The sequence below is a fragment of the Passer domesticus genome, chromosome 1 (assembly GCF_036417665.1).
Source record: "Passer domesticus isolate bPasDom1 chromosome 1, bPasDom1.hap1, whole genome shotgun sequence".
NCBI classification, from domain to species: Eukaryota; Metazoa; Chordata; class Aves; order Passeriformes; family Passeridae; genus Passer; species Passer domesticus.
In genome coordinates this window covers 116418993-116444675 of record NC_087474.1, presented here as the reverse complement: position 1 = coordinate 116444675, position 25683 = coordinate 116418993, and the positions used below count along the sequence as shown (strand labels likewise).

At 38.9% G+C, this 25683-nt stretch overlaps 1 protein-coding gene across 6 annotated transcripts in view; it reads left to right on the top strand.

The window, feature by feature from the left end:
- CDH2 (cadherin 2) overlaps positions 1-25683 on the top strand; it is a 114384-nt gene that overhangs the window by 76648 nt on the left and 12053 nt on the right. For all 6 annotated transcript variants that reach the window (XM_064384819.1, XM_064384832.1, XM_064384837.1 and 3 more), the window contains 11 exons: positions 1703-1849; positions 2927-3082; positions 4432-4576; positions 5634-5806; positions 10655-10792; positions 11154-11339; positions 13215-13471; positions 14787-14929; positions 16126-16359; positions 16679-16912; positions 18144-18283. In XM_064384819.1, the coding sequence (XP_064240889.1) occupies positions 1703-1849; positions 2927-3082; positions 4432-4576; positions 5634-5806; positions 10655-10792; positions 11154-11339; positions 13215-13471; positions 14787-14929; positions 16126-16359; positions 16679-16912; positions 18144-18283 (1953 nt within the window). The remainder of the gene's footprint in view (positions 1-1702; positions 1850-2926; positions 3083-4431; positions 4577-5633; positions 5807-10654; positions 10793-11153; positions 11340-13214; positions 13472-14786; positions 14930-16125; positions 16360-16678; positions 16913-18143; positions 18284-25683) is intronic.

Below are 25683 nucleotides of genomic sequence, written 5' to 3'. Positions count from 1 at the left end.
CCTAGTGCATGCAAAGCTGGAGCTTTAGAAGGAACTTTTATCATCTTTTATTCTGTAGTTTTGCTAAGGCACGAAAAGACTTGCCTATTTAACTATAGAGGATTCTTTGTGTTTGAGCTTTTTGTTTGTATAGCTTGAGATTTATACCTGAATTTAAGTCTCACACAGCCATTTCTTTATTTTAAATTGCTTGAAAGTATTATAGTATTTATTCAAGCGGTTAAATATAACCACAAAATAAACGAATCTGTGATAGAATGCATCAGTCACATTTATTAGATGGGAACTGTAGATTTACAGCAGTAAGTAGGAAAGCACTTCTGGCAGGGAATATTGGCTTTGTCTTGTCCCGTCATAATCAAATTGGAGTTTGTAAATTATTCATGATTCCAGCACTACTTGGTAAGGAAGATAGTCTCCCTCTGCTGGAAGCTGCCGTAGGATAAACTATGTACTGTAACAAAAATCAGACATAGCAATATGCAATTAGCAACGTGTTTACTTTAGAAAAGCGTATTAGGTTGTTTACCTTTTTCTGTTATATTACCTGTTGCCTGCTGTTTCTTGCCGCCTTCTTAGTGAAGAAGTGCTTAGTTTACAGATAAAGAACAAAATTTATTCATAGATTAACATACCTGTAATAGGTACACATTTAAGATTTAAGCATAATGTTAAAAGTAGGTAATGTGGTTATGCAATACATTTTTCCTGAGAACGCACTGGAGACCACTGCTGTGTAAACCTCAGTGATTTGTTTGCTTACTTGGTGATTGTGTTAAATCTGCTAAGGCATGTTTTACAATGAAAATACTGTCATTTTGTTCGTGGAAGCATAGTAAAAGAGCAGCTGCTTAAATGTGCCAGAGCATGCCCTGTTTATTCCAAAGACACTATTCAGGTATCCTTACCATCAACAGAATGTAGAGGAGTAGAATCTGGCCTTCAGCTGGGCATATGTCCATGCTCTGCAATGTAGTTGCTTAGATTAAAAAAAAGTTATTCTTTTAAAAGATTTGGAAGATGTTTTTGTTACCCTGTTTCCAGCCTAGCTGTGTGTGCTGTCATCCAAAGGATGAAATGACTGCAGACACAGAGGGGAATAGGAAGAGAATGTTTGACACCCAGCAGAGATTAATGCCCAGTGTGTAAAGTGGGTCATCTACTGCATCCATCATGGCTGACATAGGTTTAAAATAATTACAGCATTAATTCTATGGGATTTAATAGGGTCATAAATATTTGAGACATTCCTTACCAGTAGGTATTAAACTTCTCTTGGAACTCAAATTACATTATAGCACACCCAGATCTAAATTTAGAGTACAGTAGCACATTACCTGAACTGAAGCTCTAGCTAATGAGAAATACATAAAGGCATACTATTAAATTCCGCAAAATATTAACAACTTCTTAGAAAGTGCCAGATGGTTTACACAGTAGTGCCATGTTATAAATGGTTTATAATTCCCTTTCTCTTCCTAGTTAAATAAGGAAAGAAAGGGTTCTTACAATTTTGCAGTGAAGTTGTAAATGATATTGGTTATTTTCAAACTGCACTGTGAATGCAAATAAAACAGTTCGATGAACACAGAGGAAAGACAGTCTTTCAGTCAATTATGTAATTGTACCTGAGTTACTTTATAATGTCTGCTAGTAATTCTCCTTCTAACATGTGCTTAATTTTATCTTTTACCTGGGAAAGGACCAAAGGAAAATTGAAGAAATCATATTTCCATGGCAACAATACAAGCACAGCAGCCCTCTGAAGAGGCAGAAGAGAGACTGGGTTATTCCTCCAATCAACCTACCAGAAAATTCCAAAGGACCTTTTCCTCAGGAATTAGTTAGGGTAAGGAAGTTAATAGAAGTGTGGTTTCAGTGTCCCTCAGAGAGCTCTTGAAGAGATTTTGTGTAAATGATGTCTTGTTCATCATCCAGACATTTATCAGAGTCTTTTGGGTTGGTTTCTTACTGCTGCCTGTGCATTGCATGCTGGGATGTGTCTGATTTCCTGGGGTTTAACTTGTTCCTATGCATCTCTGCTGGTGGAAGATGACCTTGTTTTGGGTGGTGTGTTAAGGGGTACCTCTGCTGGCTCAGGAGTTCTCCAGTCTCCTGCACTGGAGTTCTCTCTGTGGAAAGTGGTGTGGGAGTGAGCAGGAAACAGAGTGCACCAGGAGACCAAAGGAAATTGTATCTGATGGGGTGAGGACAGCAGCTCTTCCACAGGATTCTGATGCCCAGAAGTGGCCACTGCAAGGATCCACTGCAGGAGCCAACCTCTTCTGGGCTGGCTTCCAACCATGGTACTGGCTGGTCATGATCAATGTGTTGGAACTTGGCAGAACATTAGCCCAAGTTGATAGGACACAGTTTCACTCTGTTCTGTTTTATGTGTGCGCTAGTGATTCATCTGCTCCTCACAGATGCACTGCCCTTCAGTTGTTTCCTTGGAATATGAAACAAATGCAATGTTTAAGCAAAAATGGTGAGTTTCTAAAGAGCTGGCCTGTCATGGAAGAGAGCCTGTAGCTTTGGGCTAAGAAGGTATAGGAGAAGGAGGAAAACACAAACCAGACTTCTAATTTCATGTGTAATTTTATGATACTATATGTTTTCTCTAATATCTAAACAATTCTGCCTAAAGTATTTGCTTGTTTTTGTTTTAACACAAACAATTTATATTTTGAGAAATAAACAGGGATAATTTTATATTTCTGAATATTCTTTGACCAGTTTCTAACAAAGAGCACTGTTAAGAACTTCAGACTTTATACTAACGCTTTACCATTTCCACAATAATTATTTTTGCAAGTACATCTCAAGGAGCACGGAGAAAATAAATAGAGCTGCTGCTTGTCTCAGCAGCAGTCCCATCCTGCGCTTGCTTGTAGTTAATGTAAACTTCATCTTTTTTGACACACAGATTAGGTCTGATCGTGATAAAAGCCTTTCGCTGCGGTACAGCGTGACTGGCCCAGGAGCTGACCAGCCTCCAACAGGCATCTTCATCATCAACCCCATCTCAGGGCAGCTGTCTGTGACAAAGCCTTTAGACCGGGAGCAGATTGCTTCTTTTCATGTAAGAGTTTAATTTACCACAAATCAGATTATCAAATTGAAGATGAACATCTGCTTCAAACATGACTTGAGCAGCCAGCATTTAGTTTTGTATGAGATATGATTTGAGGAGTTTGTAGCAGATTTGTATTTATTGTACTTAATAAGCTAACTCTTACTATATTTAAGCAGCTTAAATACATTAACATATGTAAACAGTGATTAAATGTATTTAGGTAAAGTAATTTTAAAAGATTGAAATCTGGGTACTGTGGCTTATATTTCAAGTACAGGCCATTGATCACAGTCTCCACTGATTTGTATACTTTCCAGAAGTTTATTTTTAATTCAGCAACTTAAATTAGGATGTGACTGCTATTGGAATTGCAGCAGCTGTGATTTGAGAAATGGATGGGAAGAATAACGTACCAATTCTTATTTTAGGGGCAAATCTAAGCATTTTAATAGAATTGTAAATTAGGCCTGTCAGCTTATGAAAATGATATTCTTTGCTCTAAAGAAATTGACAAAGTAGACCACAGCTTCCAGTACCAGTGGAAAAGGAAAGTTGCAAGAAAGACAGGGAGAGCAGGCTGTGACCTAAAGTTTCCTGTGCTTTTGGGAAACCGTGCTGAAATCACCCAGCTCCTGGAGAGAGTTTTCCAGCATGTTGTGGATTAAAACACTCCTTACCTTGTGCTCTGGGGAGCCCTTTGAGTGCAGCTCCCAAACAGAGGACACAGCAGGAGGCATCTGGGGGGGAGGTGTGGGTGAAAGGCTCTCAAACAACAGCTCTGGCATCTGTAAGATTTTAACTGAGAATTTGACATTGGCAATTCAGGATTTACTGACTTAGGAATTTACATTTATATGAGTCATTTCCAGAGTGGTGAGTTAGTAATGCCATCTTGCTGCTTTCTAGAAGTTTTGTAGCCATAAGATATGTGTGTGTCTATATATATAATGGGCATCAGCAGGACTGCTGTAGGAGAAAGTTGCTCTTTTCCCTAGCAATGGCCACACTCTGGTCTAAATACACAGATTTACATTTAAATCTGCATCTTTTTGGAGAATGTTTTCTAATAGTCATTATTAAAACCACAATTTTATAAGACAGTAGGCACTAGTAGTAATCAAAATTACATGATCTAAAATAATTCTATTAAATCAAAGAAAGAAGTCTGCAGCTTGGAGTAGTTTGGGAGTCTGAACATCAGTCCCATTAGCAACTTGGAAATTTAAAAGGTTGATATGAGGGAGCAGTGGCAGATAAGAGCTAAAATGTCTGGCCTGAAACTTCCTGTCACTATTGCTATATATATTTGCACCTGTATGTTGTGCAAATTATAATACTTTTAATGATTTTTGCAGCTGAGAGCACACGCAGTGGATGTAAATGGAAACCAGGTGGAAAATCCTATTGACATTGTTATTAATGTCATTGACATGAATGACAATAGACCTGAATTCTTGCACCAGGTTTGGAATGGGACAGTCCCTGAGGGATCAAAGCCAGGTAATACATGGGCTTTTGGGAGGCAGAGGTGTATTATTTTGAAGTATCATAATTATAGTATCATTTTGAAGGTGTAATGAAGGGAGTGCCTTCAGACCTTGTAATACTTTGAAAGGTGTCTTCAGTGTGATGAGCAAAATCTCAGATCCTCTATCTTCTTATTTCATCCTATTTTTAATGCACTTCTTAGCATGCTGGGATTCATTTCCAAAAGGCAAAATTGCTGTGTGCATGAACTAAAACCAGGGGAAATTTTAAGTATATGACTTCTGGTTTATGGTTTTCAAAATCCTAATTATAACATCACAGTTCTTACATTTATTTTTATGATGGACATTGATGTTCATTTAGTTGACAGGTCAGGGTATAAGAGACTTCTGAAATGTCACTAGATACAGTTCTAGTTCTGATTCCCAGAGGCTTTGCAAATACTGGGATTTGAAATCAGTGTCATTTGAATTCTTGAGAAAACCTAAGTGTTGTTCAGATCTCATTAAAATTCTAATCAGCTCAGACTAAAGTTTGCACTATGGCTGAAACCACTTCCTTAATTTGTCAGAAGTGCAAAATGAAAGGTTAGCACCAGAAATGTGTTTTCTAACTTTGCAGTGTTTACTTGGCATTTGAGATCTATCTCAAAGACTTTTGAAAGAGTATTATTTATATTGATTTTCAGTCACTATCAGTATGTCCACCAATTCTGAACAATAAGTATATTTCCTTTGGCCCAATTAATAACATAAGTACCTAAACATGAGATGTTCTTTTGTTACAGAAATGTTATTTGTGGCAGAACTGTAGAGTTTCATTGTTTATGTAGCTTCTACAGTTATAAGCAAAACGAGTCTTTTATAAACATAGAGTATTTTTATCTCCTCTTATGTATTTTAATTACTCTGTTGGTGAGTCTTGATTTTAGCCAGTTTGTTTTAAGTAAAGAAGGAATGCGCAGATTTTACCAAAAGAAATATGTGCTTTGACCACTGCTTGTAAAGTGATCTTGTATAATCTGAGTGTAAACTGTTTATATAACATCAATTATTTATCCTGCTGCTAGGGACCTACGTGATGACTGTTACTGCCATCGATGCTGATGATCCCAACGCCCAGAATGGGATGCTGAGATACAGAATCTTGTCACAGGCCCCGAGCAGCCCCTCTCCAAACATGTTTACAATCAACAACGAAACTGGTGACATTATCACTGTAGCAGCTGGGCTTGACAGAGAGGTAGGGAAGGTCCTAATCCCGTGGGCTGGGTTGCATTTAATATTTTAAAGATGCACGGCTCAGGGTGGTGGGTGGGTGGGTGAGGGGGTGGACATGAGCTGACAGTGTGCACCTGCAGGCAGTCATATCCAGGGCTGCATCAGAAGCAGCATGGCCAGCAGGTCAAGGGAGGTCATCTTCCTCCTCTGTCTGCTCCTGTGAGACCCCACCTGGAGTGCTGCATCCAGATCTAGGGTTCTCAGCACAGGAAATAAGTGAACCTGCCTTGAGTAAGTCCAGAGGAGGGGTGTGAAGATCATCAGAAGGTGGGAGCACCTCTCCTGTGAAGATAGGCTGAGAGAGCTGGGGCTGTTTAGCCTGGAAAAGGGAAGGCTCTGGGGAGACCTTATTGCTGCTTGCCACTACCTAAATGGGGCCTAGAGGAGAGCCTGGAGAGGGATTTTTAATAAGGGTATATAGAGATAGGACAAGGGGAGATGGCTATGAACTGAAAGCAGGTGCATTTAGATAAGATAAAAGGAAGAAATTCTTTACTCTGAGGGTGGTAAGATGTAGGAACAAGTTGCCCAGAGAAGTTGTGGATGCCCCATCCCTGGAATTGTTGGATGGTGTTCTGAGCAGCCTGGTGGAGTTGAAGTTGTCCCTACCTGGGGCTGGGTGTCTGCAACTAGATTATCTTTAAGATCACTTCTAGTCCATACAATTTCATGATGTTGTGATATATTTCTCCCCCTCCTCAGTCTTGACTTACTCCCTTTCTTCACCCTGTTGACACCGGTTGTTTTCCTAGTCCCAGAGTACAAAAACTCAGAGGAGAGAAAATTATTTTAGGGATGAAAATTGGACCTATGTACTTGTGGCTGTCTGGGGTCATGGAAAGGATCTTGTCCTATGAATCTGTTTGCTCTTAGATACACTCTAACAGATACACACTAAAGCAGAGCAATGCAATAATAATAATAACAAAAAGAAATAATCTGTCAGTAATACATTGCTACGTGCTGAGCAAGGTCCATCCTGTCTAGACAGTTCTTCACTGTGCCCACCAGTGGAGAAGGAGCGTGCCAGATCCTCTGCTCTGATTCACCCATCTGTGAGGTTGGGAATAAAAATATTTCCCTCCCAACTCCAAATCTGTCACACTAACTGTGCTTTTAAACCACTTGAAAACTTCACAAGAGATAAGCATTATTTTATAAACAAGCTATAAAATCCTAACAAACCTCTTTTGAATACATCTTGTTTCAACTTCTGTTTTACTAACCTCATTTTAGCTCATTAAATCCAAAGTACTGGATTTGCTGTTCATCTTTTAGCTGCTTGTGTATAGTTATTTAATATGGAGAATAAAAATGCTTTCTGAAGTTCTGTGTTTGCTATTAATATTCTGATGCATTTCAGTTTGAAAGGGGTAATCAGAAGATTTGAAAAGCTAAACAGACTGTTAGATATTGCAATTAATTTTTGAGGTTTTATTAACATTCATTCTGTTTAAGTTGGTTTTGAAGAGAAGGGATTTGAGCAAAGGAAAACCCTGAACTTTACAGTATTGCCCTATTAAATTAAAAGAATGATGGGCAGCTTTGCCCTTGTTTTTAAAATCCCCTGGTCATCTTTGACAGATGAACTTTGAGAAGGACATAGCGATAATTCTTGAGGTTTTATCACTTGGTGACTAGCTACACTGGAGGGATTTAACTCGGAAGAAACCAGCTGCCTGTGGAGCTTAGACCCTCACATTAACAGTTGGAAAAGCCTTGTCATTCACCATCAGTTTTCCTGATGGATCACTCTGCTGATACCCAGATGAGAATATATAAACATTTCTTGAACATGTTGGATATTAATGATTAACGTTAAATCATTCAAATATTAAATTAGACTAATATGAAATAAAATGGTTTCCTTCCCAAGCTTTGCTTCCTCCATTTCCTGAGTCATTTTGTGGAAGTCAATTAAATTAAAACGACTAGGAGTCTAGAGAGCCAAAGCTGAATGGTCTGTCAGTGGGAGTCACTGTCAGGGAGTGCCTTGTTGTCCATGTACCCCAGCTGGTCTGCCCACTTCTGCCTTTCCACTCTTTTCTATAAGTCTTGTCTCTCTTTATAAAGCTCTAATTAAAGTCATAAAATACTAGACAGAATTTTAAATTCTTAAATAATGTGACACATTTTTTATGGGAGCATAAGTGTTGTAGGCATTAAAAAAAAAGTGGTTCCTCTGATAGCATTCCTCATCTGCTGGTATTTTAGATTAACATGCACAATGCATTATCTGTGCTAACATGCACAGGAAGAGATTTGCTTAGGTAAGGAAACTCAGCTTAAGGCAGAAGAAATCTTTCATTTGTTATCTCAAAAGATGCTGTTTCATGAGATCCAGCTGCTCTTATTTCTTCCATTATTGCTGTGGAATTCACTTCAGCATTAAAACATCTGCCTTACTGCTGGAGGTGCTGAAGAAGTCAGGCAGGGTACTTGAATTTACACACTGACATTCCTGCCTCACGTGAGGTTAATTCAGTGAAGTGCTCTTTTATTTGGCCTGTGTTGAAGTGGAAAGATGTGAACTGATGAGGTCTGCGTTCTTTCTTGAAGCTGCCAGTTTGCTTTTAGATGTGTTGCTGCTAAGTCTCTGTGCAGGCTGCTGACACATGCTCCACGGCTTATTCCTGGCTGCTTCTCAAACCACAGTAAAAAGAGACCCACCTCCCTTAATTTCCCCGTGCCTGGAAAGTTGTGTGCTTGTTGATTTCTGAAATTTCACTCTCAGCAGTTGTTCTGTTTTATGTGAGTGCTGGGAAGAGGGAAAAAAACCAAGGAACTAAACAAAAACACTGATTTGCTGTCTTTCGGGGCACTTTCTGGGGAAGTTTTTTAGTGTGCTGGTTCTGTTGGAATTAAGATGATTGTAAGGAAGCTGAGTCTCTGTGTAATAATAATGGAGTTTCCTTAATGAAATTTGCTTCTTGGGATCAATGTATTAAGACCCAGATGAATCAGAAGCACCTGCTGTTTCAATAACATAGAATCATATGGCAGTGAGATTTGCTTCAATACTGCTTTAGATTTTATTGCTTCACAGTAAGTAAAGTATGATTTTTTCCTGGATGAAAGTGGTAAAAGCATTTCTTTGATTCCCTCATGACTGCTACTCTTACTGGTGTCATGAAGGAAACCTTTAAGATGTTTAAAGCCTATTGAAGGTCAGTTTGCAAGTATATTTTCCAAGCCAGAATTCTCATACATCTATGTATATATATTTATGCGTTATTAAACATGTATACTGCATTTCTGCAGACTTAATACTAGTCTTTTTTAAAGAATTGTGGGATGCATATGTAGCAGTACACATTTGGGGTGTCTTGTAAGGGTTTCTGTGTGAAAGAGGGCATGAGCATAAATCGTTACCTTCAGTGGGAGATAAAGATCCATAGAGTTTATTTTAAAAACTTTCTATTCCGTGACTCATTGTTGCTGCTTGGAAATGTGCAAACTGTTAAACCTCTCATGTCTATCATACTGTCTGGCCAAAGTTTGAAAGAAGGCTAAATACTACCAGTGGAGTTATCCTTACTTATTTTTTGTATCAATACCTGTAATTCCTTTTTGTAAATGTTGGGATTCTAGGGTGTCCTGCTTAGGGTCAGGAGTTGGACACTCTGATCCTGATGCGTCCGTTCCAACTCAACATGTTTCATGATTCTGTAAATTGTTTCCATGAGGAGTAATCTGTCATATACCCCACTCTTTAGACAGTGGAAGAAAATAGTCTACCAAGTGGAAAAAAAACCCCAAAAAAAATAAAAATAGGCCCTTCTTGAAATAGTTTTATTTTGCCAGAAGGTTTTTGCCAGTATTAGTAAACCCTTTGTGAAAGTGCTGTTTCAAAGTAATAGCAGCTCCTTAGGTTTTTGTCCTTTCTTTTGGGAAGAACTGAATGGTAACACTTCTCTACAAGGAAGGACGATGAACTGGAAAAATGAGGGAGCACGTACAGATTTCGAGAGCAATGAGTTAAAATAAACTTTTCAGCAATTCCACACACAAAACATCTTCATGATTTTTTTTTTTTTCAAATAGAACGTTGTTGATGTTGTTTTAAGCAGCTCACCAGGCTGAGGTCAGGTTTCCACCAGGCATTTCTGGTGCTTAGGGACCCTGGCCCCACTCCAGCTGTGGGAATGAGCAAGTGCCCAGCTCAAGGGCCGTTAGCAGCAGTGGGGGGAGAGGGGGCCCATGGCTGCCATAGTCGGCCAGGGTGTTTAACATTTATGGAAATAGCCCGTTTGGTGCTTCCCTCCCCCTTCTTCCCAGTGCCCTTACTCGTCTCTGTTGGCCTCGACATCTTTGGTTTCCATAGAGATCACAAGAAGTTGCAGCAGCAGTTTTAGACTCAGGCTTGGCTGAAACAAAACCTTGGCAGTTGTGGCCGTTTGGCCGACAAACCTACCTTGGCTCAGGGCTCTCAAATGCTTTTGAGGACTTTCCCTGTTTTAGTATAAAATGCACTCTGGCTCTCTTTTTGCTGTTTGAAAAGCATTGTTAAACCTGTGATCATGCATTAACTGTCTAAAGTGGTTTGATTTATTAGAGTAGGAAGCAGTCAGCCTGTCCTTACCTTGATGAAAGAAGGACTTTGAAGAAAGTCAAACAGTAGTTCAATATAAGCAGCCTGCTGCTCTATTCCTGTGGTACAAACTTCGCTCCTGTCATTTTGGGTGATGCTAACTAGAATAAACTGTGTGATAGGCTGCATTGCTTAGCAGAGTGCAATTTTTGGGAACACCTGCTGTTCTATGGTAATGTTAGTTTTGTCTAAAACTTGTGTTGTCATTTTGTGTTTTAGAAAGTACAACAATATACATTAATAATTCAAGCTACGGACATGGAAGGAAACCCAACATATGGTCTTTCAAACACAGCAACTGCTGTCATCGCTGTGACAGATGTCAATGACAATCCTCCAGAGTTCACTGCCATGACTGTAAGTACAGGATAGGAGTTAGTGAAGGATGTGCATATTTATAACCCTTCTCTGTTTCTCTCATTATATTCACAGACAGTAAATATTTATTACTTATTAAATACCATACTGCCAGGCAGAACCAAAATATGTGCAGAATATATATCCTGTACATGCTGTGTTCTGCTTTTGACCAAGAGGCAAAAGCTGACAAGGGAATCAAGCCGTTGTTTCTCTGGGTGGCCTCAGGTAAACTTCATTAGATAAATTGTCAGAGCTCCAGTGAAGAGAGATGGGCTGCCCCACTTTGATGAATGTTCAGCCTGGTGTGGCTCTTGCGTGCTCCTCCAGGTGAGGTGAAGTGTTTCCATGGATTTTGCAGTTCTACGGGGAAGTACCGGAGAACAGGATGGATGTGATCGTGGCGAACCTGACGGTGACAGATAAAGACCAGCCGCACACGCCGGCATGGAACGCCCTGTACCGAATGACCGGGGGGGACCCGACGGGCCGCTTCACCATCCTCACCGACCCCAACAGCAACGACGGGCTGGTGACTGTCGTGAAGGTGAGGCGTGCTGCATTTCAGAGTGTTCAGCAGATGGGGGAACACTGAGCGGGGGGAAATGTGAATTCCTGAGGCCAGCATGAATCTGGAATAAAATTGATGCTCCCTTTCTTGTGGAATCTAGTAATCTGTCTCTTCGAATGTTACTTTGCTTATGCTATCAATAGTATTCCGCCTGCTCAGTTTTAAAAATCAGGCTAGGTTATTAGAAATTACTAATCTTGAGTCTTTTATTTGCTAAAAGTTAAAAATCACTCTGTGAAAAATTGTCTGCTTAGTATTTTTTGCTAGTCTAAAGCAGCTTCCTACCTCCTCAATTAGTAGTCATGCGTGTTGTCTGCACAATTTATGTCAAGATGTTCCATTAAGGAGCAGATACAGGCAGTCAAAGCACAATCAGAGAGGAAAAAATGATAGGTGGGAGGGTACTTCTACAAGAGACATTTAAAGACTGGCTATTTTTAAAACCTCATTTAAATACCTTTTATGGAATAACCTGTCTATCTTCATTCTCTAGCCAACACAGCTCTGTGTTGAGGGATGACTTATTCCAAGTGATAATAACAATGTGATTCTATAATTAAACCTGCCAGGCAGTAGCCACCTTTCCTCATGACCCACTGATAAAAGTCTCATCTCTGCATTGGCCAGCTCTGGTTTTGGCTGACCATTTCAAAGTCAAATGTGCAATGCCAGTAATCCCATTTGGAAATTTTAAAAATCACTTTTCCTTTTCTCTCTTTGTTTGTTTTGTTTAATTTAATTTTGTTTCATTTCATTGAATTTTGTTTTGTTTTATTTTAATCCTCCCAGTATCAAGGTGACAAAAAGATACAACCTACATGCAGCATTAACAGTAATTCACATTGGGTTTTTTTAATAACTGTCTCTGGTTTATAACTGCTCTTCCCCAGAGGTACCAGTTGTTGCATTGCAGTCTTCCAGGAAGAATTATGTGAGTGTCTGTGGTTTTTAGCACTCCTTTAAGTGCCCAGACACGGGAAGAGTTGGAAAACTGCCTACAGTTTTTATTGGCAGTGCAACAAGTTGATGTGTCAACCTGTAATAAAGATTAGATTGTCTCTTGTCACTTATTTCATATTGTCACATGCCAACTGCCCCAGTAAGGTACGGGGTTTTCTTCCAATCTGGGATCTGTGTGAGTAGTACAGAGGGAAATCCTGTCTCCAGGAATACCTCAACCCTGTGCAGCATGACAGAGGAACTCTGGATTCACACTGTTTTTGCTTCTTAAATTGGACTTCTGGCTCAGTGAGGAAATCTCCAAACGAAAGGTTCTTCACTAGGAAGGTGGAAGCTGTAGGTATATCAGAAATCAGGTTGACTGGGATTACCAAGAGTCTTTCTAGTGAAATGTTGAGGACATGAGAATCTCTGATCTGTGGGAATAGCTATAGTCATGAACTTGTTTGAATGAAACTTCCATCCTTCTAACAGAAAGAGGCAGCTTTCTGTCCCCAGGAGAGATCACCAGGAGGCACATATGAGTGCCTGGCACAAAGCTGGGAGCTTCTTCATCATTTTGTGATTTAACTGTTCATTTCCTCATTTGTCTCTAATGGCAGTACCAGAGTAGGTTAAATCCTGGAATGGTGAGGTTTCTAGCACTTCTGACTTGAAATCTGCTGCAGCTGCTGTGTGCAGAACTGAAACTGCCACATGCTGCTAAGCAAAACCCCGGCACATGGGCTTGTGTTGAGGTGATGAGATTGTGCTCTCTTCAGAATCTGTGCTCATTTTTGAGAAAAGCAGTACAAGTAATCTTCAAAAATGTGTTTTAAACTTAAAATGTGATTGTGTGTCCATTGCTACTGTGAGTAAACATTAACACTTCCTGCTCTTTTCTCTTCCCAGCCTATTGACTTCGAGACCAACAGGATGTTTGTACTTACCGTAGCTGCGGAAAATCAAGTGCCTTTGGCTAAGGGGATTCAGCATCCTCCTCAGTCAACAGCAACTGTGTCCATTACAGTCATTGATGTGAATGAGAGCCCATATTTTGTTCCAAACCCCAAGCTCGTGCGTCAGGAAGAAGGGCTGATGGCTGGTAGCATGTTGACAACTTTTACTGCTCAGGACCCGGATCGTTACATGCAGCAAACATCTCTAAGGTCTATATAAGCATTTTGCAATATTTGTGTTGTGGAATGGGTGGGTAGCAAAGAGGTGACTTGTGAAATGACTGCATTTACCACAGCATACAGTTATCCCGACACCTTGTGTGGGTTTTGTGCAGCTCTCTCCAAAGGGATTTTTGGCTGTAGAGAAGGTGACCTGACCAGTAGATATTTAATTTTCTCATTCTGAGTCGTTGGGTCATTTTCTCATCATGAGTCCCATTCCATGCAGTTCTGTGGTAAAGTATATGTTCTATCACAACAAATTCAGTCAGAGCAGACACGTGCTTCTCTGAACTAAGATCATTTGCAATTAAAATTCACCAGTAATTTTCACATGGCAGTGAAATTGGATTGTTGATGAAATCTGAAGGGTTTTCTTTTCATTTTTTCCCCATTAATGCAAAGTAGTGGTGTTATCTGTCTGTGAATTCTTGTACTGACAGCTAGCATCATAATTCGATCATAATTTTTCTTATGTCCAAAACTTTTCTAGACGAGCCTCGTGTAAGACATGGTCATTATTTGCAGAGCCAAGGCTGTGACTGCCCATGGGTCAAGACTCACCATATCCAGCTTTTTTTTTTTCCTTAGCTCATGTAGAAAAAAATCTAGAACGTGTTCTGTCTTTCCTTCCAAAATCAAGATTATTGCAATTTTATTTTCTCTTGATTTTTGGTTAGCTGTTTGTAATACCTCATTTCTGGACATAACCATGATAGAAATGACAGCATGAGGACTTTAATACTAAGATAGCTTGCACTTGATTAATGTCAAAGAGGAAACTTACCAGATTGAAGAATGGTTTTGAAAGACACTTCTCTTTCAAGATGAGAAACATGCAGTAAAACCAGGGCCTCTGAAAATTAAGTGATACTGAAGCGCTAGAACAATATCAGTTAGTGCAACTAACACTATCCATTTTTACCTCTCTCCTGCTCTCAGTACTCTGACAACATGAAAATTAGTATGAATAGCTCTGTAGCTATAGAAAAAACAAGGAGGATCCTGACTGAATATTTTAATTGAGGCTGAGTATTAATGCTATATAGTTTATGGTAATTATATTATTTCCTCCAGTTACATGATAACTTACAGGGCAAGGCACTTCAAGAATCAAAATGCAGGACTGGTTTTAATATGTATTTCCAAGAAATTTACTGACAGGGCTTGATAAATGGAAATTTGTAAAATGCTATCTTCAAATTCCAAAGACATGTTCAGAATACAAATTAAAATACTAATACTGTCTTTGTTGTCAATATTTATGTTGGCAGATAAATAACACAACTTATGATTAAATACACAGGTACTCAAAACTTTCAGATCCTGCAAACTGGCTGAAGATTGACCCTGTTAATGGACAAATAACTACTACAGCTGTTTTGGACAGAGAGTCAATATATGTGCAAAACAATATGTATAATGCAACATTTCTTGCTTCTGATAATGGTATGTATCAATATTGTGTATTTTTTTCAAAAAGCCTTTCATCTTTGTGATTTAATGGCATTCAGTTTTACTGGGGCAGAAAACAGGATATGCTCAGAATACATCCGTTGAAAATCTGTATTACCATCAGACTGTGTATAATTTCCCAGCTACTTGGGAAATGGATGAAGAATAATTCTCTGAATTTATAGAAAAACACTGTCTTGGTTACATTAGTTGAGTTGACAGAAAATTGAAAAAGCCCTGCATGGGAGTGTGGTAGCTTGAGTGAATGCACAGCATGAGTGGGCTTTATGGGGAGTAATGTGTCATTGGTGGGGCTTTGTATTTTCCCACATTCAGGCTGCAGCAGTGCAGAGTGAAAAGTATCTTTTTGTTGTCAGTTTGTTAATGACAATTAACACTGCTCAGAAATGAGTCCTTTGATTTCAGCTGGAGTGCTGTGCTGTTCATAGCTGATAGCAGAAGGATGGGCAGGCACATTTAGGGACATTCTCACATTAGAAGGGAAAACTGAAACACTGGGGCTATTTGCCTTGGAAAGAAAACATGGTGAAATTTTCTGAACTGGACACTAGATCAACTGTTTCTATACTTTGCCTCTGTTCTGGAGAAAATACATAAATGCTGCTGGAAGATTATGGGAGGTGGAATGAGAACCATTGCTAGTTATACTGAAAACTTCAGTGCCAAATGATCACATCAGTGTGTGATTCCAGCAAGGTTTATGGAAGCATCACACATTCAATATGGATGGCAGGAATGTCTAGAAATAGCATGATGAAAGTCAGTATTAGAAAGAATTTAAATACCACTTTTATGGTAAAGGGTGATCTTAAGCCTTCAAAGTTAGGAAATACTTTGTCCAGAGGACAGACCATCCAAATTTTGCACCTTCTTTGAAGCCTTTGATGTGGACCATCTCTGGAGATTAACTGTCTGTCTGGTCAGTGAAGTGGCTGAGTCTGTGATCTATGGATCTGCAGTTACTTGCTGAATTTTGCTGAGTAGGGCCATTTTTCTGAGCACAGACTACATAAGAATTACTGTGTTAGCAGGACCAGTGACAGTGTTAGATTGCTTTTGTAAAAGACAGAATCCTAAAACTGAGGTAAACATAAATGTGTGTTGGTACAGCCTTGTTTAAATAATTTTGCAGCTGGAAACAGCATTAATGCTATTTCATTTTCTTTTAGGAATACCCCCAATGAGTGGAACTGGCACACTTCAGATATACCTGCTGGACATCAATGATAATGCCCCCCAAGTGCATCCAAAAGAAGCCACAACTTGTGAAACCCTGCAGCCTAATGCTATTAACATCACTGCTGTAGACCCTGACATAGATCCAAATGCAGGCCCGTTTGCCTTTGAGCTGCCTGACACACCTGCTAGTATTAAGAGGAATTGGACCATTGTTCGAATTAGCGGTAATTAACATTATGGAAGTCTTCATAATTTTAAAGAAAATTCTGAAAATATCTTGCCTTTGGTATTATTTCACATCATACATGAGTTTGGTTGGTATGAACAAGAAAGCACCTTAGTGTAAGTTCCTCGGAGGACAAGAAATCTTAAGAAAGAAAAGATGGTCACAACAGTCTGGAATTCTTTTACTCTGAGTGGCACATAGCAGTTTGACCAAGAAGTTAACACTGAGCTGAAACATGAGCTATTTTTGGCAATGCTGTTTTAATCCCATGTGAGCAATATATTAGTTTCTAACCAGCACCTTATTTTCACACACAGGCGATCACGCCCAGCTCTCCTTAAGAATCCGGTTCCTGGAGGCTGGTATCTACGACGTGCCCATAGTGATCACAGATTCTGGAAATCCACATGCATCCAGCACTTCCTTGCTGAAGGTGAAAGTTTGCCAGTGTGACTTAAATGGAGACTGCACAGATGTTGACCGGATCGTTGGTGCAGGGCTGGGCACTGGTGCCATCATTGCAATTCTGCTTTGTATCATCATCTTGCTCAGTGAGTAGATAGCTCTTTTAGTTCTAACTCCTTTACTCTTTTTTTGCAATACAATATTACTTATTTTAGTATCAGGTACCTTGAAGAACATGGGGGAGTTATTAAAGGCTCAGATCCAGGAATTGTTGCTGCATGGTTCAGTGTTTTGGACAAGTATGAAAACTTCTGATAGTACAGGATTTGGAGTTGGACAGAGTACAGGCTAGCACCTGTTTGGCAGTCAAGCCCTGCAGTGGGTTTGTGAAAGAGATTTTCCATTTATACCCAGTTCACTTGTAGCGTTACATCAGTGAGTGGCCAGGTTGAAGATGTGATTAGTCCCAGGCTTCTAATCTGTCTTGTGCTGCCAGTACTGTGCGATTCAGTGCCACCCATAGCAGGTAACAGTGCTTTTAAGGAGTGCTCTGATGTTACTGCTACTGGGCTTCAGATTAATACAAGTAGGAATAACTGTTGGAAAGTAATACATCACAGCCCTTCACGTAAGGCCTGACAAGAAAGGCAGGTGTTGCAGTGATTTGAATGTTTATTTTATTTTGTATAAAGTGCATTGAGTAAGAGAAATTACTAAAAATCATGAGTAAGTGTCTGTCCAGTGTAGTAAATTAGATAATTAGATTAGCTAGCTCTCCTACACATTATAGTTAACTGATTGCCTATTGTGATGGAGCACAAGGGAGAGATTAGCCTGGTCATAGTACACCATGCACCTGTCTAGAACATAGAAAATTATGGAAAGGAGTAATTAAAAAAAAAAATAAAAAAGAGCCTGGATAAGCACATGATTCTGTACAAGCACTCAGTGCAATTATTTTCTTGATAGAAGATACTTTTTAAATGCTAGGTATGAAACTAACAGAGCCTTACTGAAGGAGAACTTTCTTTCTGAATATATTGGTTTATGAAGCATAGTCTTTCTTAATTCTTTTCATGGCAAGTTTATTTTGCAGATGTGGAATGGATTTGTTACTTACGACCTTGAATATGTGATTGATTCCTAAATCAAATTGCCTGTCGTGGTCTGAGTTGAAACATCTCTTGCTTAAGCTGCCTTCTGTCAAATTAATAATTTTAAAAAAAACCTTTACCTTATCCAGAGCAGTCAAATCCAACTTCATTGCTTTTTCCTTTTTTTTTCTTTTTTTAGATCTTAGTATTAAATTTCTACAGTTTTAATGGCTGTAGTTCAGAATTAAGGTGTGGTTTTGTCTCTTCCATTTTTGCATTACAGTTTTAGTTTTAATGTTCGTGGTATGGATGAAACGCCGTGATAAAGAGCGTCAGGCAAAGCAGCTCTTGATTGATCCTGAAGATGATGTGAGGGACAACATTCTGAAATATGATGAAGAAGGAGGTGGAGAAGAAGATCAGGTGAGGAAAGGTTAATGGGGTTTTATGTATAGATTTACACTTCTCACTGCACTTTATTTTGTTTACATTGAAACACTCTGGTAGGTAGCTAATTTTTACATTAAGTACTGAAGGCAATAACTTTAAATAAAACATTGCTTTCTCTTTCTTTTTTCTTTTTTTTTTTTTTTTTTTTACCATTACAGATAGACCAATTACTTGCCATTTTGATAAGGTGTAAAAACTTATCTTGTCCTCTTGCAGAAAAGCATTCTGACCAGATTCCAGCTAAGGCTGTTATATTTAAATGAAAGTTAACATCCACTGTCATTGCTGTCTGTAAACTTTGCTCACTCCTTGTCTGGGAACTTGTACAGCAACACAAGTGCAGGGTGCCTAATATCATCTAATCCAAATACAACCCTTTCTTGGTGGAGGGTGAATGCCTTTCTAGATAAATAGTAATGTTGGCTATTGACAGATTTGCCACCACTGGGATTTCAAGCTTGGAAAGCATTTAGGTTTCAAGTAGCTGTCAGGGCACATCTGTGTTTATTCAAATACTTTCCCAGGCAGGTGCCATATGCATTTACTCTCATGTCACCTCTGGTTGAACCACTGCTGATATGTCAGAGGACTAGGAGTGATGTGTATATGCTAAGAATAGTGTCTTTTCCCCGCTTCCCTCTCCAAGTTAGTGGATTTTCAAGCAGTGTGATTTCCTTCCTTCAGAGGACGTTTATTAAGTGCTTTATGGACATGACAAACAGCAGATTTATGCACATTATCAATGGTAGAAGTGAGTATAGTAATTACAAAGAGAACAGTGCGTATAATAGAGTCTAAGAAATTTTCCAGTTAAAAGCCTTGAAAAATTAAGTGCAATTCTTCCACACATCCCCAGTCTCAGTCATCTGGCACTTGAGTTATCTGAAAAGTGTCTCCCTTCCCTGGTACAGACTTTCATAGTTTCCTTCTGCTCGTTTGTTTGTTTATCTGAAATTTGTGTTCCCCTTAGTAATTTCCATGCTTCCTGCATTTCCCCAAGTACTGTTCCTACTTCCTGGCTTTTCTGCATTATGCTCTTCTTAGGCAGTTTTCAAAGGAAACTTCAGTTTATGCAGTTTTGGAAAAATGCTTATGTTAAATAAAGTGAAAACAACCCTTTGAGTCTGTGCATGTATTCCAGTTATTTGTACACAGTTCTGGTACAAGAACCGCATCCTGTTCGTGCATCTGTTGTTGTACAGAAAAGTTGCAGTCTTAAAAGAAAATTAGGAAAACTCAGTCCTGTGAGAAGTAATTTTTCAGTTCACATATTCCCAGCTCCTGTTCATCCTGAATTCTCTGGAGGACCTGTTCAGCAATTGTCATGGATCTTTGATTTTTAATTACTGTCCACACAACGTTCAGGACAGAAGTGAGTTAGGTTCTCTGAGTAGAGGCCATTGGGAAGCCATAGGTGATGGTAGGGTAGCGTTGGGAGGGTTGTGCTGCAGATCAGAAACCTTAAACATAGTAACAGTGTACAGTGAGAACAAAACGGGAATGGTTCTGAAGTCCCTCCTCTGCCCATCCTGTGCTGTGCTCCTCTCCAGCTGGCAGTGCTGTCTTTGTGAGAGGCATGGCTCGGGTGGTGTGGCAGGAGTGAGTGAGACATGCTGTGAGTGCTGCCGAGATCGGCGCGATGTAAACCAGCCGTAATCGCAGCCTTTCCCGGCAGTGGGTGAGTGTGCTGCATGCAGAGAAAGGAGAACTGCCAACAGGTGGAAAACAGTAAGGAATGTGAAATTAGGACCATTTCCTCTCACAGTGGACATAGAAATCATCTAAACCTAGAGAATTTTAAGGGCTTTACAAATGAATTATTTTTAGTGACAAACCCCCTTTCTTACTTTCTAAAGATGCATTTTAAAGCCACAACTGCGATTCAGTTATCTTCACTGCAGCCACTTTGTTCACGTACACAGGTCCCTTTTTTGATCCGTTGACAATAGGCCAGTCTCTGGGGGTCTGAAACACCCTTGCACACTAGATGTAGAAAACCTGTCCAGAAAAGAACAGCTTGTACAAAGTGTAACAAGCTTCTGTGACCATTTCTAGTGTAGCTAGTTTTATACCATAAACTAGTAGGAAAAATGGGGGTAAGTTCTCCCATAGCTTCAAAGCTAGGAATTTGTTCCTATGCAGAGTGGATGAAGAGAGAGCACACACTTTTCATCTTATTTTCTTGTCTAAAGTGGATGATGTAAATATGTTCTGTCTTGCTTTTCAGGGAGATTGTTTTACTTTATTTTGGTTAGACGTCTTTTAAAATCTAAGTTCTTCTTGTACTTAAATAGATGGTAATAATTCTTAGGTTTGTTTCTTCTTGGTTCCCTCCTGGCCCCCTTCATCTCCTGTACCCAGAGGAAAGAGGGAGAATTATACTTCATTGAGGTTTATTTCGTTTTGCACACGTTTTATGTGAGATTTCAGAACTTAGAATGCAAAGCTTTTCGAATGTCCCAACAAGTTCTCTGTAAGCAGTAATCTCATTTTTGCAAACCATGGCTTAGTAAAATACTGCATAAGCAAAGCTACGTGCATCATTGTGGGCAAAAGGTATTGGCTAGAAAGATCTTTGCATTTTTGTCAGTGTTAATGAAAGTATTCAAGTGTCAAGTGTTCTAAAAAAGTATGGGACTAACATCAAAAATGTATTTTCAGAGTGAGGCCTCACAGGGTAAAACTGCCGCTGTTCTGTTAAAATCAAGAAAAATTGCTTTGTGTCAATCTTGGATCCATAAGTCATCAGTAAATTTCAGGAAAATGCGTCAATATTAACTTTTTTTATGGTGCTCCATCCCTAAAATCCTGAGGACTGATCAGACAAGCAGCTTCAGTACACAAGATGACTCAAGCACAGAGCCATCCAGCACAGGGTGCATCTCATGTGTGAAATAAAAGGGAATTTTAAAGCCTCTTGTGCATCTCAGTGAAAACAGTATTTTAAAAGCTTCTGACATTTTCATAAAAAGTAAAGTTACTTTTATTTACAGCCAGAAAATTACTTTTTAAAATCACATGATTCTCTGGAAGGGCAGCTTGAAGATTTACCCTGTGTGGCCTGATATTACCCAGATGTTTAGGTTATCTGAAGATATGACTGTTAGGGCTTGAAGGTAAGTGATAGAACTTAGATCTCTCTTTATCCTGAAACAAATCAAACTTGGGATGTTTTTATCTTAAAATGCTTTATTTATTTGAGAGGTTTAAACTCTCAAATTTTGAAACTATGTGAGTTGGTTTCTTAGCTCTCATGGCAGACTCAGAAACTCCTACAACATGTTCAGCAGGTTCCTTTCTAACTCTCTGTACATTGTATCAGAGTGATGTCTCCTGTAAGAAATTAGATGAGTTCAAATTCCAGCTAGTTCCTCTGAGTCATAGCAACTGCCAGAAACAAGCTGGAATTCTTCTTTGGTTTTGTTGGTGTGTTTGTTTTTTTCTTTCTCCTGTGCCAGCAATTCTAAGGAATTATGAAGTGAAATCTGTAATAAAAGAGCAGTTTAGTCCTTCATGAAGGTCTTGTGTTAATCCCATCTGAGGCCATCTTGGCCTGCTTTGTTCAGTCTGACAAGACTGAATGCTTGTCAAGAAAATTGAGGATCTTGAATGATTCATAGTTGTCTTCTACCCTGGCATGATGTACACAGGGTCGTGTGATCTCCACAGCAGCTGAGAAAAATGCTATTAATTCTCTAAGCCAGAAAAGCTTTTGATCTGTGGGTCATAACTGAAGTCAGCCTGCTCACCCCCGAAGAGCATTGTCAACACTGGAAATGTTTTGGACTTTTTTCACCTAGAAAAAGCAGGCTGAAAAACAGGCTCCAAAATGTTCACAGCAGTCCTGTCATTCCAGGCAGCAACTGTCTGGGTTTTCTGAACAATGAATGTACTAGCAGAAGTTGGGGATAGGGAAAGAATGAGAGAAAGCAGAAGTATTCCAGATAGAAAGCCTTGAATTCTTCTCATGATTCTGTTTACTATTTTCTACTTTCAACAGTTGAGCTCCCTGACTTAGAGACGAGATGGGCCATGAGAGGGTTTGAGTCAGCATCATTCCACAGAAGTCAGTGTGACTGGTTTGGGAAGGGGAGAAGTGTTGGGGCCGGGTTTTTTTTTGGTGTTGGTTTGTTTGATTTGGTTTTGTTTTGTTTGTTAAACCCTGGTATTTTGTTTTGTTTTCCCTGAAACTGTATCTGAATCTTAAACTCTTGGGGATGGAGGACAGTATAGTTTATTACATGCTGAAACAGAAAGTTCAAATTAGGAAATCGTAGTGAGTGCCTGTCTTGATTGTCAGTGAACCTCATGATCCGTAACTTGTAGTTGTTCAGCAAATGGGGAGGTGTGAGGTGCAAATAGTGAATATTCTTTCCTGATATAATGTGCTCTGAACTTGTAACACCAGTCTCAGTTCCAGAGAACCCAAACCTGCTGCTGACTGAGTGTTGAAGCACTTAGCACATGTCTGCAGCATAGTTTGCGCACACAGCACATCACAACCCATAACCATCACTAACTCATTTTTGTCACATATCTCAGGCCATTTGTGTGACTTGCATCAAGGTGGTGGGTGCTTGACTGGGATATGTGCAGCATGTGTCAGCCTGATAACTGTGATACACCTTTTTTTTCATCTAATTGCTATTGTATACGTCTCATTGCACAAGATGATTCTCTCCTTTGAGTTCATTTCTATAATGTTTTCTGAATTTTAACAGTACTTGCTCATGCAGGTAGTCCTGTTGAAGCAAGTTGTCTGAGCAAGTGGGTGGTATGCTTTTAAAGTATTGCAGATGAGCTGTTTTGAACATGTAGGATAATCTAGCCCTCAGATCTTTTCGGCACAAGAATTTCAGTGCAATGATTTTACTATTATTCAAAGTAGTTTTCTTGCTGAGAGGTCTTCATTGTCCTTCCTACATCAGGTTGTTGGGTTTTTTTGCATTAATCACTAGCTTGCTTTTTGTCATATTTTTTACATATTTACATAAAGATAGAATATAGTAGCATTTATTTTAATGGTGTTAATCACATTAAAAATAAAAGATGGATGGTTTATTGTTATGTGTGCAGGATGTAAATTCTCAACAGAAATTTCTCCTTTATGAAAGGGTAGCTGTGTTCCAGCATTTATGTGTCATAAATAAAAGCAAAATTAGGTAATCCTTCTGATTTTTGTGTGTGGGTTTTGGGGTTCTTTTTCGTATTGTCATAACTTTCTGTATGCCCACATTTTTGAGATAGCATTAGTCTTCTGTGCTGGGTCTTTTTACCACTTGTAAACATGATAATGGTCCTTACCTACTCCATGAACTTTATAAATCCATGTGATTAGATTTTCTTTTTCACCACCCTGTGTGTTAATAAGATCATTTACTCTCAGTTTTTAACCTTCATTTTGCATTGCATTAAGAATAGAACATGTTTTATGTTCTGAAATTTCAAACATAATGAATGAAATAAAGGTTGCTATGATATTCTCCATGAATATACAATAGTATAATTAAAAGGTAGTTATTTCAGGGATTGTGTTTGCTTACTAAGACATTAGCTTCACTTTTTTGAATAAGTGACTCATACAGTGCTCCTGTGGAGGAATTACTGTCATTCCTTGGTGAATCTTTATCTCATGATATGAAAAGTAATGTTCTCATAATTCCCTTACAAAATTGTTTTGTTTTATTTTATCATATCTAGAACCTCTGCCTGTTACTGCCTTGTATCTGCAGCTGGAGCTTAACTTTCACATTTTTTATTATGAAAAAGATAAGCTAGCTTCTTTGTTATCTTAAAAGTTATTAACTTGTAGTACTCCAGGTGCATCTATAATAAAAACAAATGGGAAAAGCAGTATGGCAGAAAGTAATCTAAAAGCAAGTGACAAAGAGCAACTGTTGGTGTAGGCATTTCAACTATCCTCCCACCTGCAGCCTACATCTAGTCAGTTCTCTATCTTTGCTTTTTTTGAAGTCTCATAGTTTCAGGAAATGTAAGATTTAGGGGGGGTTATAATATTTTGCAGAACTCAGTCAATATTTTATGTGAAAATTTTGATAGCATTTTAAGGTGATTTTTGGTGGGTTTGGGGTAGAATATATAGCAGGATTGATCTTCACTTTTTTTTTTTTAAGATTTCAGTGGGAGCATGCAGGAGTAAAATATTTCTTTCCTTACTTCTCCATCCCATTTCTCTATTGTAGTAGACAGTAATTGCCTTTGGGACAAAAAGGCAAAGCAGAACACGTGTTTTATCCTGAGGTACTGCAGAGTCATAATTAGTTTTGTTCTCTTCAGAAAATAAAAAACCTGAGTTTATACTAAGGCTCCATCCTCTAAAAGGGGCAAGTAAAATTCAAATTTCTGCTACTCTTGCTTTATATGCACCTAAACCACTACAGATGATTTGTGTTCAGTGAAAGACACTTACAGGTCTCACCATCACATTAAGTCAAAGTGATCTGCTGACAGTTAAGTTGATTATTTCTTGTGTGGGGATAGAGCTGAACTTCCATATTTGTTTGCAAAGGGTGCATTCCTTGAAAATGAGAAACAGGTATAGTGGTTTTGTTACATTATTCATGTGTCCAGTCCTATGTTCTTGCCTAGCCAAAGCTTTCATTCTGTAGAAGGTGAAAACCCAAGTCCTCCCTAGAAGTTCACACACATTCTCATGAACAGCCAGGAAATAAACCAAGAGCTCTGAGACAGCAGAGAAGCCAGAGTCATAAATCATTGATGAATGTCAGTCACATTCCAGGCACTGCGCTGTAGTAGTGGAAAGCTCAATTCAGATGTAATGTATTAAAATATTTTCTGAGTTTTTCTTTCTCAAAAAAAAGTCTCTTCTGTCTCTGCATAGCATTTTATAGTTTTAGTTTATTGTGGTTTCCTTCTGTTGTTTGCAGTTCTGCATCATAATGCTCCAGGATGCATTCACATAAATAAGGCAGTTATCAATTATTGTAAACATTTTTTAATTTGTTAGGGGTTTTTTTCAAAGAACTTAAGTAAATCTTCTAAATTAGAACAACTAATGAGGATGAAAAAAATAAAAGATGTTTTCAAATGTCTTCTGCTGTAACCAATCACTGCTCTATGAGGGATTATTCCCAGGTGCTGTTCAGTGAGTAGCTACCTTGCCCAAGAGGAAGTTGTTTAAGAAGGAGATTTTTGAAGGCTGCATTATCCTGTTTTTCAGTGATTACTGGGGAGTGTAAAATGGCCTTTTCTTCTATTCCAGTTGAGATACTCGAACTGTGCTTTGAACTACTGTGTAGATGTCCTTAAAGAAGTGTTTTGGGGGGGTTTTAGAGCCTTCTGCATACATTTCTAGTAATTTGTAGGTCTTGGCTACCCGATTTTGACATTTA